The sequence below is a fragment of the Pimephales promelas genome, chromosome 23, assembly GCF_988280905.1.
Source record: "Pimephales promelas chromosome 23, fPimPro1.hap1.1, whole genome shotgun sequence".
NCBI lineage: Eukaryota > Metazoa > Chordata > Actinopteri > Cypriniformes > Leuciscidae > Pimephales > Pimephales promelas.
The window spans coordinates 29,350,234-29,366,192 of record NC_142791.1 but is presented as its reverse complement, the minus strand read 5'-3'; the positions used below and the strand labels follow the sequence as shown (position 1 = coordinate 29,366,192).

Below are 15,959 nucleotides of genomic sequence, written 5' to 3'. Positions count from 1 at the left end.
TTATTGATTGTATTTTAAATTATTAATATTCAGTATTTAAAATTATTAATATTTAAATTGAATACATTTAAATTATATAATTTAATTATTATATAATTTTACAATACAATTATGATTATGATTTAATTCCGGTGTGGAAACAAGAAGCTAACATCTGAAACAAACACAGCAGGACTGCTTTTTGGTCAAGTGTTTAATAAAGTAAAATTAAGGTAAAATAGCAATAAAAGGTAAAAGTGGGAAGAGTAAAATAAGTTCATGCAAATGAACTTTATTCCAGGAATGAGAAACACAACTGTGTCCTAGAAATAAAACATCACCGATTGGTCCCCAAAGCAAAGTGTCCACAGAATGTGTGCTAATACAGATGAACACACTGGTGTGTCCGTGAATAAAGCCGTGAACACACACACTGGTGGTTCAGTGGAAGGCAGTCGCGGGTGTGTGAGTCTTGCGCTGTCGTCCGGGAAGCAGAGGAAAGTCCTCGGGGAGGAGAGCGTGTTCTCGACAGGTGGGACACGTGCTCTGCTCCTTCAGCCACGACTTTATACACTGAAACACACACACACACACACACCGTCACTCAGTCTGCACGTAAACGCACATCACACTAGCCCTCAGACGACGCTCTGACCTCTCTGTGGAAACTGTGGCGGCACTCCAATACACACATCTCCTCAGCACTCATGTCCTCGTGGCAGATGATGCACGGGTCCTCCATGTTCAGCTGTGAACACACACACACACACACGGGTTAGACCAACACGATGATGGACACAGAGAGCTAAATGAATGCACGGCTTCAGTGAGTTAGCGAAACTTTAGAAACAGTGAATGTTAATCTGAATCTCCTTGAGATGCGAGGGAATCAAATCAAAGAATTGTGGCAACGTTAACTCTACTGTATATTCTAGCATTAGAAACATGAGGTTATCATGATTATGTGACACGATTAGAAATATACAGACAACACTGAACTGAATCAGGGACCTGGACTGAATAGACACTGAACTGAATCACTGGACTGAATCAGTGACCTGGACTGCTTCGACACTGAACTGAATCACTGGCCTGGACTGAATCGACACTGAACTGAATCGACACTGAATTGAATCAGTGACCTGGACTGAATCGACACTGAACTGAATCACTGGCCTGGACTGAATCGACACTGAACTGAATCAACACTGGACTGAATCGACACTGAATTGAATCGACACTGAATTGAATCGACACTGGACTGAATCGACACTGAATTGAATCAGTGACCTGGACTGAATCGACACTGGACTGAATCGACACTGAATTGAATCAGTGACCTGGACTGAATCGACACTGAACTGAATCACTGGCCTGGACTGAATCGACACTGAACTGAATCAACACTGGACTGAATCGACACTGAATTGAATCAGTGACCTGGACTGAATCGACACTGGACTGAATCGACACTGAATTGAATCAGTGACCTGGACTGAATCGACACTGAATTGAATCAGTGACCTGGACTGAATCGACCCTGAACTGAATCACTCAACTCAATTGATCTGAAAAATGGCACTAGTGTTTTTAGAGCTGCTCTACAGCAGATATTTCCCTGTTATGTCCTGAAACACTGTGTGGAATTAAACGCTGTAGAAATAAAGCTGACCTGATGGAGAACAGGGAAATAACCCCGACACAACTGGAGAAAAACAGGTTAATTCTGCGCCGTGATGATGCGGACTCTTACCGCCAGCGCTGCGTTGCGATGTTTGTCGGACACGTTCTTCCACGCGTGTGCTAGCGGTGGCGTGACTCTAGAGTCAGAACCAGGACTCGCTCGCCCCGTGAAGCTCATGCGCTCCTGCACAACAGACAACAGCGTCACTACACAGCAACACACACACATACACACACACACACACACACAGCTGTTCACGCACACGCGTGTTCTCCTGATGGTCCAGGATCAGCTGAGCCACGCGGTTGATGACATCATCATAGGTCAGCGAGTCGAGAGCACCTCCGCTGGACAAGCGAACCTCCTGAATGAACCGGCTCAACACCTGCCTGTGGAGAAACACACACACACACACACAGCTGTTACACTAACACACCTGACCAACACTAGCCTGAGGAGAAACACACACACACACAGCTGTAACACTAGCACACCTGACCAACACTAGCTCTATAGTCTGAAGCCATTACGCTGGTTTAGAGTGTCTTCTGCTCACCAAAGCTGTTTATTTATCAAATATCGTAAATAAGAGTGTAATATTACTCCAGTGTAAGTCATCTGTTCTCTATGTGCATATATCTTAGAGTAGTTTATTCCTGTGATCAAAGCTGAATTTCAACATCATTACTCCACTCTCCAGTGCCTGTGGAGCGCGAGTCTCGTTAAAACGAGTGTGGCTAAAGCTAGTGTCGCTAGAACCAATGTGGCTAAAGCTAGTGTCGTTAAAACGAGTGTCGCTAACATGAATGTCGCTAAAGCTAGTGTCGTTAGAATGAATGTGGCTAAAGCTAATGTTGCTAAAAGGAGTGTCGTTAAAACAAGTGTCGTTAAAGCTAATGTCGCTAAAGCTAGTGTCGCTAAAGCTAGTGTCGCTAAAGGTAATGTTGCTAAAGCTAGTGTCGCTAAAGCTAGTGTCGCTAAAGCTAGTGTCGCTAAAGCTAGTGTCGCTAAAGCGAGTGTCGCTAAAGCTAATGTCGCTAAAACAAGTGACACTAAAGCTAGTGTGGCTAAAACGAGTGTGGCTAAAGCTAGTGTCGCTAAAACGAGTGTGGCTAAAGCTAGTGTGGCTAAAACTAGTGTGGCTAAAGCTAGTGTGGCTAAAACGAGTGTGGCTAAAGCTAGTGTGGCTAAAGCTAGTGTGGCTAAAACGAGTGTGGCTAAAACGAGTGTGGCTAAAGCTAGTGTGGCTAAAACTAGTGTGGCTAAAGCTAGTGTGGCTAAAACGAGTGTGGCTAAAGCTAGTGTCGCTAAAGGTAATGTGGCTAAAGCTAGTGTCGCTAAAGGTAATGTTGCTAAAGCGAGTGTCGCTAAAGCTAATGTTGCTAAAACAAGTGACGCTAAAGCTAGTGTCGCGGGAGCAGCACCTGTTGTAATGCGGGAACATCATGTTGAGGCGCTCCAGCAGCCGCTCGTACACCGTCTGGGGCTGTGGGGTCGGGGCCCGGTGGGGCAGGGGCTCGTCAGGCCTCTCGGGGGGCTGAGGGGTGGCCCGGCCCGTGGGCGTGGGGGTTCGGGAGGGCAGCACCGGCCCGTAGAACTGGGAACCGGACTGAGGAACCGAAGGCGGAGGAATCGCCTGCAGGACACAAGGATTACCCATCAGCCACTTCGGCCTTCATACTGGCCGTATCTGCATTACTATACATTAGTATAGTAGTATACTATACAATACAGGACATTATTTACATTTTTATACATTCAGAAATAACCAACAACAGCCCTAACAGAGCAGGGAGGAGATGAGGAAGTGTTTCCTCCAGAGGAGGACCGCAAGCGATATCAGCGCTCCTACAGACACTGTAATATTCAGTTCCAGGACCTTCAAGGCACTACTTTTCTGGTTCTCAAGGACTACAAATCAGAGATCTCACTTATTAAACAAGATCTTTATCTTTCAAATTCTAAAAAAGGTAAATAAATAAAAATAAACAAATAAAACAAAATGGTACATAAAAGCCGTGTTTCCACCTCAATTACCAGGAACTATTTGTCCCAGGAACTTTTTCCCCCAGACCGCTTGCTTACTGCGTTTACACCGCGTACTAAAGTACCGGTCCGGGGCGGGAAGATTATGTAGTGACGTTGAACTGCGTGCGACTGCTCTTCCAAGCCTGCGCGTTTGTTTTGAGTTTTGTATGGAGAAGATTCAAGCTTTGCTGCTTTTGTGTGCGATTGGTTTACTAATGAGGTAATTAACAACACGGCAGAAAAGAGACGAGCACCCAAAGCGTATTCAGAAAGCTCGTAATGCTAGATATAAAAGTAGACGTTTGTTATCAGCGGACATTGACCGTGAGATGGATGAGACGAACGCGCGCCATCGGGCAGAAAGAATAGCGTGGTGAGAACCAATCAGCATGTTCAGAAACACGAGTCCCACCCCGAAAGTTCCTGAACTCTGAAAAAGTACCACCTCGCCAGCAGGGACTTTCTGGGGGGGGGGGGGGGATTTTTACTCGGACCTTCATTTAGACCCTGGGTCCTGCAGTGTAAACACCGAGTACCACCCCAAACACACCGAGTACCACCCCAAACACACCGAGTACCCCCCCAAACACACCGAGTACCACCCCAAACACACCGAGTACCACCCCAAACACACCGAGTACCCCCCCAAACACACCGAGTACCACCCCAAACACACCGAGTACCCCCCCAAACACACCGAGTACCACCCCAAACACACCGAGTACCACCCCAAACACACCGAGTACCCCCCCAAACACACTGAGTACCACCCCAAAGCTCCTAGTTCCTGGGGAAAGTTCCTGCGGTGGAAACGCGGCTAAAGTGCAACAAATGCGACGGCTGAGGCAACTGACTATTGAGGACAGTATGACAGAGATATCGCTTTAAATCTGATTTATTCTCCCATGAACATATGATTAAGCGGAAGAATAAAAGCTGTATCATATACTTGGATATTTATGAGTAACATCACACTCACAGCCGTGCGAAATGGCTCTACATCAGACGGGCTGCAGATTTAAAGGTGCTGTACGAACATTTAGCGGCCTCTAGCGGTGATGTTTCAGAAAGCATCAAGAGTGCTCGTGCTCGTGCTCGATCTCAAGAGTGAGCATTCACTACCGGCCACACGGAGACTTTCAACACAACAGAGAAAGCATCACACAACATGCTGGAAACTAATGTAAACTCCCACTGCAGGTACAATAATAGCCTACTTTTATCAGCTTGACTGAACTAATGCTCTGTGCTCGTCCTTGATAATGTTACAATAAACTGCATTTAGCCCACATGTGATGTTATATAGCATAAGCCATTTCACTAACTATTCGTGTATCTTTCACAATCAGCAATGTCAACATCGGTGAATGTATAATATGATAACGAAAACGGTTAGTGAACTAAACTGAACAAATTCAGTGTAACAGTAAGATCGTAGGAAGTGGCATTACTGTACTGAACGTGTCTGGAAATTAGATCTAGTAAATAAAAGTTACATCCTAAAGCACCGACTTTTTGTTATCCTGGAACATTCTTTTGTATTCATGTCATGTTTCATGTAGTTTACCTTGATTTTTACCTTGATATCAGATTCACGGTTTGCCTGACGAGCTTCAGCAGATTTTTTTTTCAGATCAGTGTGTGTTTGAGTGTGTGTTGTGCTGGAGGCAGGACGTTTTGGGCTGTTATCAGACTCCATGTCGTCAGCTGAAGTGCCGTTGATCGCATGGTTGACTGTATATAAGGATAGAGAGGCTCGGGAGCGCGCATGCACGTCACATCCGATGGATTTCGCTGGGAATCCGACTCGGAGACCTCACATATAAATATGAATATTGGCCTTCAGAGGTAATAGCCAAACCCGAAAAGTGGATCATTGCAATGTGTCATTACAACCCCTTCAAACACAGGCAATAAAAAAGGATTCATTTTATATAAAAAAAGTTACATATAGGACCTTTAACAGAGTGAAAAAATTCTTTTATCAATAAAATTAAACGCTAATTGCACATATTTTGTCTTTCAATAATTCAAGCACGTTTCAAGAACCTTTTCCTGTTTCCAAGGGGTTTCCAGGTTTTTTTTTTAACCTTGTACGAACCCTGATATGATAAACCAATCAGCACGAGCCTCTGCTTGATCATCGGTTACGCTGCAGAACACACGGGAGCGAGCTCTGACACACACATACACATCACGCCACAAACGCTGCTGACGAGGTTCACATTAAATCCAGAGCCGAGCGCGATGACGATGATGATGAAGATGGGGTCATGACCCGAGCTCTTACCGGCAGGGCGGGCGCAGTAGGAATGCTGGGAACACAGATATCTGGCAGTGAACACAGCCTAGTGCCCTTCGCCACCTCATCCATCTGTGCATCAAACCCCGTCTGAAACAAACCGTTCAAACCAGTTTCAGAAACACTGACGGGAAAAGCTTCATCTGACACACACACACGCAGATTCTTATTATTATATACTGGATGAAATAATGTCAGCTGGTGTTTGAGTGAAGAAATGTCTGAAAGAAAATCATTAAACGAATGTAAATGTCCCTCCATCGACACGGTTATTATAACAATATAATAATGCAATTTAAAAGTTTTGTTAATTTTAAAGTGTGATATTGTAGTAAAGTAGTGACTGACAGGTTTCCTGTATATACAGCTTTAATTGAGTTTACCTGAGACACACACACACACACACACACACACAAATCACTACTGAATGTAAACTGGCAGTGGATCAGTGTGCTGTGATGAGGAACAGAAGGAAGTTCACCTGAGTCCTGTTAATTCTGTCCTCCATGTCACACACGTGTCTCTTCCAGTCATCGATGGCTGACAGCAGCGCAGCGGAGGGGACACTGCAGCACAAACCATCATCAGACACACACACACACACACACCAGTACAGCACACTTCTGAATCTGAGTGTGAATCCTGTGCCGTACCTTAGCAACACCTCCGTCATGTGTTTGACTATCATCTGGCCTTCAGAGACGCTCATCCTCAGCCGCCGCAGTGCGTGTTCCTGACGGCTCTGCAGAACACACAGCTGAACACACACACACACACACACATCAGCGTCACTGCAGCGTCAGGCGATGAAACACACCAGCTGATGCTGAAATCTCACCTGCGCCGCCATGGATCTCCTCTGCGCTTTCACACACGCGTCTCTGAACTTCTTGATCTCCTCCTCTAGGCTCATCCGCTCGGCCGCACACTGGTTACTGCAGGACAGGCGTTACACAGGACAGGCGTTAATAATAATAATAATTCATTACATTTATATAGCGCTTTTTTTTTTTTCTGGAAACTCAAAGCGCTTCACATAGAGGGGGGGGGATCTCCTCAACCACCACCAATGTGCAGCTCCACCTGGATGATGCGACGGCAGCCATACTGCGCCAGAACGCCCACCACACACCAGCTTACTGGTGGAGAGGAGACAGTGATGAAGCCAATTGGTATAGATGGGGATGATTAGGAGGCCATGATGGACAGAGGCCACTGGGCAAATTTGGCCAGGATGCCAGAGTTACACCCCTACTCTTTCCAAAGACATCCTGGGATTTTTTTATGACCACAGAGAGTCAGGACCTCGGTTTAACGTCTCATCTGAAGGACGGTGCAACCTGGCTTTCTCAGAAGGTCTCCCATCCAGGTACTAACCAGCCTCAGCCCTGCTTAGCTTCAGTGGGCAACCAGTCTTGGGCTACAGGGTGATAGAGCTGCTGCCATAGGCTGTTACACAGGACAGGCGTTACACAGGACAGGCGTTACACAGGACAGGCGTTACACAGGACAGGCGTTACACAGGACAGGCGTTACACAGGACAGGCGTTACGTTACACAGGACCGGCGTTACGTTTCAAAGGACAGGTGTTACGTTACACAGGACAGGCGTTACACAGGACAGGCGTTACGTTTCACAGGACAGGCGTTACGTTTCACAGGACAGGCGTTACGTTACACAGGACAGGCGTTACGTTTCACAGGACATGCGTTACACAGGACAGGCGTTACACACAGGACAGGCGTTACACACAGGACAGGCGTTACGTTTCACAGGACATGCGTTACACAGGACAGGCGTTACACACAGGACAGGCGTTACACACAGGACAGGCGTTACGTTACACAGGACAGGCGTTACGTTTCACAGGACAGGCGTTACGTTTCACAGGACAGGCGTTACGTTTCACAGGACAGGCGTTACGTTTCACAGGACATGCGTTACACAGGACAGGCGTTACACACAGGACAGGCGTTACACACAGGACAGGCGTTACGTTTCACAGGACAGGCGTTACACAGGACAGGCGTTACACAGGACAGGCGTTACGTTACACAGGACAGGTGTTACGTTTCACAGGACAGGCGTTACGTTTCACAGGACAGGTGTTACGTTTCACAGGACAGGCGTTACGTTACACAGGACAGGCGTTACGTTTCACAGGACAGGCGTTACGTTTCACAGGACATGCGTTACACAGGACAGGCGTTACACACAGGACAGGCGTTACACACAGGACAGGCGTTACGTTTCACAGGACAGGCGTTACACAGGACAGGCGTTACACAGGACAGGCGTTACGTTACACAGGTAAGGCGTGGCGTTACACACAGGACAGGCGTTACGTTACACAGGACAGGCGTTACGTTACACAGGACAGGCGTTACACACAGGACAGGCGTTACGTTACACAGGACAGGCGTTACGTTACACAGGACAGGCGTTACGTTACACAGGACAGGCGTTACGTTACACAGGACAGGCGTGGCGTTACACACAGGACAGGCGTTACGTTACACAGGACAGGCGTTACACAGGACAGGCGTTACACAGGACAGGCGTTACACAGGACAGGCGTTACACAGGACAGGCGTTACACAGGACAGGCGTTACGTTTCACAGGACGGGCGTTACACAGGACGGGCGTTACACACAGGACAGGCGTTACACACAAGACAGGCGTTACACAGGACGGGCGTTACACACAGGACAGGCGTTACACACAGGACAGGCGTTACACAGGACAGGCGTTACACAGGACAGGCGTTACACAGGACAGGCGTTACGTTTCACAGGACAGGCGTTACACAGGACAGGCGTTACACACAGGACAGGCGTTACACACAAGACAGGCGTTACACACAGGACAGGCGTTACACACAGGACAGGCGTTACACACAGGACAGGCGTTACACAGGACAGGCGTTACACAGGACAGGCGTTACGTTTCACAGGACAGGCGTTACACAGGACAGGCGTTACACACAAGACAGGCGTTACACACAGGACAGGCGTTACACACAGGACAGGCGTTACACACAGGACAGGCGTTACGTTTCACAGGACAGGCGTTACACACAGGACAGGCGTTACACAGGACAGGCGTTACGTTTCACAGGACAGGCGTTACGTTTCACAGGACAGGTGTTACGTTACACAGGACAGGCGTTACGTTTCACAGGACAGGCGTTACGTTACACAGGACAGGCGTTACGTTTCACAGGACAGGCGTTACGTTTCACAGGACAGGCGTTACGTTTCACAGGACATGCGTTACACAGGACAGGCGTTACACACAGGACAGGCGTTACACACAGGACAGGCGTTACGTTTCACAGGACAGGCGTTACACAGGACAGGCGTTACACAGGACAGGCGTTACGTTACACAGGTAAGGCGTGGCGTTACACACAGGACAGGCGTTACGTTACACAGGACAGGCGTTACGTTACACAGGACAGGCGTTACACACAGGACAGGCGTTACGTTACACAGGACAGGCGTTACGTTACACAGGACAGGCGTTACGTTACACAGGACAGGCGTTACGTTACACAGGACAGGCGTGGCGTTACACACAGGACAGGCGTTACGTTACACAGGACAGGCGTTACACAGGACAGGCGTTACACAGGACAGGCGTTACACAGGACAGGCGTTACACAGGACAGGCGTTACACAGGACAGGCGTTACACAGGACAGGCGTTACACACAGGACAGGCGTTACACACAAGACAGGCGTTACACACAGGACAGGCGTTACACAGGACAGGCGTTACACAGGACAGGCGTTACGTTTCACAGGACAGGCGTTACACAGGACAGGCGTTACACAGGACAGGCGTTACACAGGACAGGCGTTACACAGGACAGGCGTTACACAGGACAGGCGTTACACAGGACAGGCGTTACGTTTCACAGGACAGGCGTTACACAGGACAGGCGTTACACACAGGACAGGCGTTACACACAAGACAGGCGTTACACACAGGACAGGCGTTACACAGGACAGGCGTTACACAGGACAGGCGTTACACAGGACAGGCGTTACGTTTCACAGGACAGGCGTTACACAAGACAGGCGTTACACACAGGACAGGCGTTACACACAGGACAGGCGTTACACACAGGACAGGCGTTACGTTACACAGGACAGGCGTTACACACAGAATACAAAGTGAATGTGAAGCATTAAGGCCAGTGCATTACCTCCCTTCTGAAACTACTTGATAAAAGTAAACCAATAGATCACTAGTGTCAGGGTTACTAAAGCTAAAGTGATGTCCATGTTTCTTCCAGGGCGACTTGATGCAGAAAGAGAAACAGTAATGCACTGGCTTTACAGGACCCGCGTTACTGCACTAGACGTTACACACAGGACACGCGTTGTCTAAATGTTGTATATTTTCACACTCACTTGATGTCAAGGAATCGCTCCAGTTTGGTCTGATACTCTTTATTCTTGGCACTGATGTCTCTGGAGTAACTAGAGAGAAAAAAGGGCAGTTATTCAGCAGTAAAGCAGTGGCTGAGTGTTTGTGTAAGTACGTATGTGTCAGTGAGTGACCAAGTATGTACAGGTACAGTGTTGGTGTGAATCCTGTGTTAGGGTGTCTGACCTTTCATGTAAATCTGTCAGATATTTGATCTCCATCTTCAGGTTCTTCAGAGTCTCCTGGTTCTCCTTCTTCTCCTGCTGGTCTTTCCTGACCTCCTCCTCTAGTTTCTGCTGGAACATGGCGAGCTCTGCGCTGGCGATCTGAACACAAGCGTACGTCTGAGCTGCAGAACCACAGAAGCGCTTCAGAAGACTCTGACGGACGTTTCTCTACCTGCTTGCTCTGTGTGATTCTCTGGGTGTCCTCCTGAAGCGCTGCTAACTCCTCAGCCCTCTTCTGCTGGACGGCGGCGTGATCGTCCTTCATCTGCTGGAGCTTCTTCAACAGCTGCTGCTTCTGTTTCTCTTTCTGCATCAAGTCGCCCTGGAGGAAACATGGACATCACTTTAGCTTTAGTAACCCTAACCCTAGTGATCTATTGGTTTACTTTTATCAAGTAGTTTCAGAAGGGAGGTAATGCACTGGCCTTAATGCTTCACATTCACTTTGTATTCTCAGTCCTGCAATCATGCGACAACCTTAATATGACAGAATGCTGAAGTACAAGTGGCACTTAATATTCAGTAATATTATCGATTTGACTATCAGTTGAGAACAGAGCAGCTTAGGACTTGAAATACAACTTTCCTGTAGAATATAAAATTAAATAAATAAAAGACAGAACCATCTGAGTCTTTAAATTTAGCTTTAGACTAAGACTAAAAACAGCAACAAAAAGGCTATAGCCAAAATAATGTTTTGAGTCAGACAGCCATCAGTTTTGGACCAGTAAAGTGCACAGCAACAAAAAATACAAAGAACTAAACTTCCATACAGGCCATCAATAAATTAGCTTTTTTTTCTGAGATGCTTTGTCAGATTTTGAGGGTATTTAGAGAGGAAGAGAGAGGTAGATAAAGAGAGAGAGAGGGAATAGAGATTATTAGATTAATTTCTCTCAATTTCTATATATATATTAGGGGTGGAACGGTACACAGAAGTCACGGTTCGGTTCATACATCACGGTTTGGTACGATTTCGGTACAATGGAGGGAAAAGCAAAACAAAAATACAGAAGGCATTGTATTTATTTAACAAGTTTTATTGATAAAGGCACACAACCAGCTTATTTGTAGTGCACTGACAATAGTTTTATATAATTAGTTTATTAATTAAATGAATAAAAAGACAAAAAAAACTTGAGATATGTTTGATAATTGTACCTGAATTAATTAAAGGAATATGACGTATGTCCAAAAGATGGGACCCACGGACTGTTTTGAAATGGAGTTGGATAAATATGTTTTGCTTTTAAAACTCTCTCTGTGTGTGTGTGTGTGTGTGTGATTTTGGTTGACTGACAGTTGTAGGCTACAGTTTGTCAAGAGTTTACAGTGTGACAAAAGCACAATGTTGTGTTTTATTGCGAGTGTACACAAATATAAGAACAGTTGTTATGTGTACACACACACACACACACACTCCAGCATTGCAATCTTGACATCGCAGCCTGTTCATTTGTTCATTATGCGGTCACACCAAACGCGAATAGAGCACCAAATTCGCCACCAAACACCAAAGTTTGAAGTGAACGCGCGTTCAGGTTCAGCGCCAAATTCGAGTCTAGTTCGACGCTAGTCCAAAGCGAGGATGCGCATTTAAAGCCAAGTTAATCGCCTGCGTATCTAACAGTAGTTCCGCATTACATTAATTAATATGCACGCGAGATTTATTTATTTTTACACCGTGTATTCTCCGTGTAAATTCGTGCACCGAACCGTGACGCCCGTACCACTTCGGTTCAATACGAATACATGTACCGTTCCACCACTACTATATTTTGAAAGAACCCTTGCAAAATTATTTGAAACAGATTAAGAAAGCCACCTCTACTGGTCACATGGTTAGATTGATTTGTTTCAATCCAGTGAAGTCTGTCCCACCATGTACCTAATATGTAAGCAATAAGGTCCTCGAGGCTGTGCTGTATGGTGAATGAGTAACGGCTGAAGGGCGTCGTTAGGCTCGACGCAAAGTGGAGTAACCCCTTCAGCCGTTACTGATCCACCATACAGCACTTGCCTCGAGTACCTTAATGCTTTTATAAAACGGTTGCCACACAATATTAAAGTAAAAAACAATGTATTAGTGCAACTTTTTTGAAGTAGAATCACTAAAAGCCTTCCTTCCGTTAGAAAAAATAGTCCCTGAGCGTGAAGAGCAACGGCGCTCCAGTGTGTAAAACGCATGAAAGCTCAAATAAAAACAACACAGAACCGCAGTGCTGCGCAGCGATCAATAGAGCCGTTGGCTGAAGCGGTCATAGCCGTGTTTTATCCTGAATAAAGCACAGCTCTTGACCAATCAGAATCAAAGATTCGAACTAACCGTTTCATAAAAATAAATAAAACATCTCAGTTAACTAGCAGAGCGTTCATTAAATTCGCTATTAAATAAGAAATCTAGCGCTAAAATGTGTTTTTGAACTTAAGCTGTGCGCTCGTTGCCGCGACTGTTATAAATGTAACAATCATGTCGCCACTTAGTGACGAAACAATGTACTTGATAAATGCGTTATTTTAAAGGGCTCTATGCAGTTTTTTTAGCTGAACTGAAGCAGAACCTCTGACACGCTTGGGATAAGTTCTGCCGCTGGACCATTAAAGCTCAAGGGGATAATTGTCGGATATATGCATTTAATCACGTGTAAATTCTCACCACTAACAGCATATTTTAGATCTCATTAAACACAATGTACTATTGTATGCCATGTCACTCTGTGTGAGTGGTACGACAGTAACGTTAAACTCAAGTACTCCACAGCGACTCTAGGGGTCGCTGTTTGACAAAAACGGGATTCCTGCATAGCGGCAAGTTTCTACAGAAGCTGATCTACTGCTCAGAGCGGATCAAAGAAATCAACTCACGTTATTCCTCTCGAAGGACACGCACGGCTCTGTGTTGATGGAAACATCTGTATAGTCTGCAAAATCCTGTAAGGGGCAAAGGTCAGAGGTCAGAGTTGAACGAACATGAACGTGACAACATTCCCCTCATGTGGCACAGCTTACCCGCACACACACGCCTGTTTGTTTGTCTTCTCGTGTGGCTACAGCATCACACGCGAGCTCCTCAGCGTCCAACACGTCTGCGGCCAAATACTCGAAATCTGTGATGGGAAACTCGGAATCATACGGATCGGGGAAAATCGGGAACGGATCCGAGGACGCAGGCTCATCTTTGCTATCGTAAGAACCCAAGCTGATCTGTGCGAAGTCGTCACTCAGCGCGTCGGTGTGCGGCCAGAACTCGCGGGCGGACGGGTTCAGGTGCGACGAGCCGTTTTCGGTCAGGGACACGGCGTGCTTCATCAGCCCGATCAGCTCCTCCGTCATGGTGAAGCGCAGCGACTCCAGCAGGAAGGGTTTGAGTCCGCCGGCGTCCGAGATCTTCTGCTGCGCCTCCAGAGGGAAGTTCTCCAGCTCGCCCACCATCAGCGGGTCCGTGGCGCACAGCGGCCCGTGCTCCTGCAGGATCTGGGCGAAATAACTAGACAACAGCAGAGAGAGAGAGAGAGAGACAAGTCATCATCCGCTGGTGTGGATGCTAATACAGCTATCGTTATAGCGTTCGTTACTGTCCGCTGATGTGGACGCTAATAATCTGTAGAAATGCGCTACAGAAACAAGTCAAACCCATCAGCCACATCTACAATCCGCCGCAGTGACGGTGTTTTTATAAAACAAGCACTCCTGAGCGCAAGCACAGACGACACGTACTCGTATAAGCTCTCTTTAGTGGGGTCGGGGTGATTGTCCAGGATCCGCTCGTAATGGCTCCGGTGCGCTGATCCGGCGTACTGCTCCTCAAACTCCGCCAGCTGACCTCGCAAGTGTTCGGGAACGCTGAACGGGTCCAAGCCATTCAGGAACAGCCTGGAACAGGCCAATCACAGTCAACTCACAGAGAACCTTCATCTCACAGCCGTGGTGTGCAATGACTGAACTCACAACGAGTCTTCCTCAGAGAACAGCTCATCCTCCTCATCTTCCTCTCTCGAATGCCCTCTCATTCCAGACAGCACAATAACAGACTGAAACACACACACACACACACACAGAGATGAGCATGAAGCACTCTAGCCCACCGGCGCACTGACGTCACTCACAACACTCACCTTTAACTCCTTCTGCTTCTTCTTGCGATGTCTGTTTTTACTCTTAAATATTGAACTCTGAAACAAACACACATGAAGCATCACTGAAACACTGCCCAAGCTCGGCCACAGACGAACCGCTAGCGAGAACGCGCGTCTCTTACCATGTGCTCCTCATCATCCGTCTTTTTAATGACTAAACAAACAGCATCTAAAGATAAAGAAAAGGTCATTTGCACAAAACTCCCTTCATACATGCACACATCACCCGTTTCAGCTTACGTACCATCTTCAAAATATTGATCGAGAATGGAGTGACAGGTGCAATAGCGCTCTCGATTCGATTCTAGAGTCCAAATAAGCAGACGCATTTCTTTAGCGGGAGCCTGCCTTAAATACTCCATTACTGTAAAACCGTCACGGTCAAATAACTCGGAAACGGTGGCGTATTTCTGGAGCGTGTCGTGCAGGGGTGTGAAGGTCAGCAGAGGCTTGAGGTCCAGCTCCTCCAGATGAGCACTGTAGCGGCTGATGAACGCCTGCGCCGCTCGCAGACCTGAGGACGGGAAACACACATTTCAACCAATGAACGTCACACTGAAACGTCAAAACACCCAACCGACTCTCTAATAATGGATCACAAAACTCACGGTTCGGATCATTTATTGATTTTAAGAAGGAGATCAGAATTTTTTTTTTCAATTATATACATATATATATATATACTGTATATATAGAGGAGATTGAAAAAACTTATTTTTTTTTTTCCTTTTTTTGAGCCTAGACCTGAAACATTTTCCAACTTAAACTGTGGTAATCTCGAACGCTTTAGAGCGACAGATTTAGAGCACTCTTTTTTTAAAGACAAGACGACAATTGGCAGATTATTGCTGAAGTGAAAAAAGTTTTAAAGTGAACTTTAAAAAAAGTTGTTTATCGTTATGAAAAATGTGCAAAAATATTTTTTTTCAATTTTTACATCAAATATATTTTCAAAAACATGTTTTATTCTTAAACTGAAGCCATAAATCAAAAAAAATTGTGCTCCAAATGTGAGGCTGGTATCTGAAAAAAATGTGAGTGTGTGTTCGGCTGCAGTTCCAAACGCTTCCACTAGAGGAAACACTGCGCTCGTTCCTGACCGCGAGGAGCACAAGAGAGACTGCTGCTTTCAGGACCATTAAAGAGTGATTCCACCGGTGGACACATG

General features: G+C 46.4%; 1 protein-coding gene across 1 annotated transcript in view; it reads right to left on the bottom strand.

The window, feature by feature from the left end:
* Positions 1-175: 175 nt before the first annotated feature.
* ttc3 (tetratricopeptide repeat domain 3) overlaps positions 176-15,959 on the bottom strand; it is a 35,596-nt gene continuing 19,812 nt past the window's right edge. The window contains exons 28-46 of the mRNA XM_089126548.1: positions 15,036-15,305; positions 14,914-14,960; positions 14,771-14,827; positions 14,604-14,686; positions 14,373-14,528; positions 13,665-14,142; positions 13,521-13,586; positions 10,828-10,977; positions 10,615-10,754; positions 10,413-10,481; positions 6,832-6,928; positions 6,647-6,750; positions 6,475-6,559; positions 5,982-6,083; positions 3,088-3,299; positions 1,926-2,052; positions 1,733-1,846; positions 635-727; positions 176-552 (exon numbers count right to left, since the gene is read on the bottom strand). Of these exons, the coding sequence (XP_088982674.1) occupies positions 421-552; positions 635-727; positions 1,733-1,846; positions 1,926-2,052; positions 3,088-3,299; positions 5,982-6,083; positions 6,475-6,559; positions 6,647-6,750; positions 6,832-6,928; positions 10,413-10,481; positions 10,615-10,754; positions 10,828-10,977; positions 13,521-13,586; positions 13,665-14,142; positions 14,373-14,528; positions 14,604-14,686; positions 14,771-14,827; positions 14,914-14,960; positions 15,036-15,305 (2,582 nt within the window). The 3' untranslated portion in view covers positions 176-420. The remainder of the gene's footprint in view (positions 553-634; positions 728-1,732; positions 1,847-1,925; positions 2,053-3,087; positions 3,300-5,981; positions 6,084-6,474; positions 6,560-6,646; positions 6,751-6,831; positions 6,929-10,412; positions 10,482-10,614; positions 10,755-10,827; positions 10,978-13,520; positions 13,587-13,664; positions 14,143-14,372; positions 14,529-14,603; positions 14,687-14,770; positions 14,828-14,913; positions 14,961-15,035; positions 15,306-15,959) is intronic.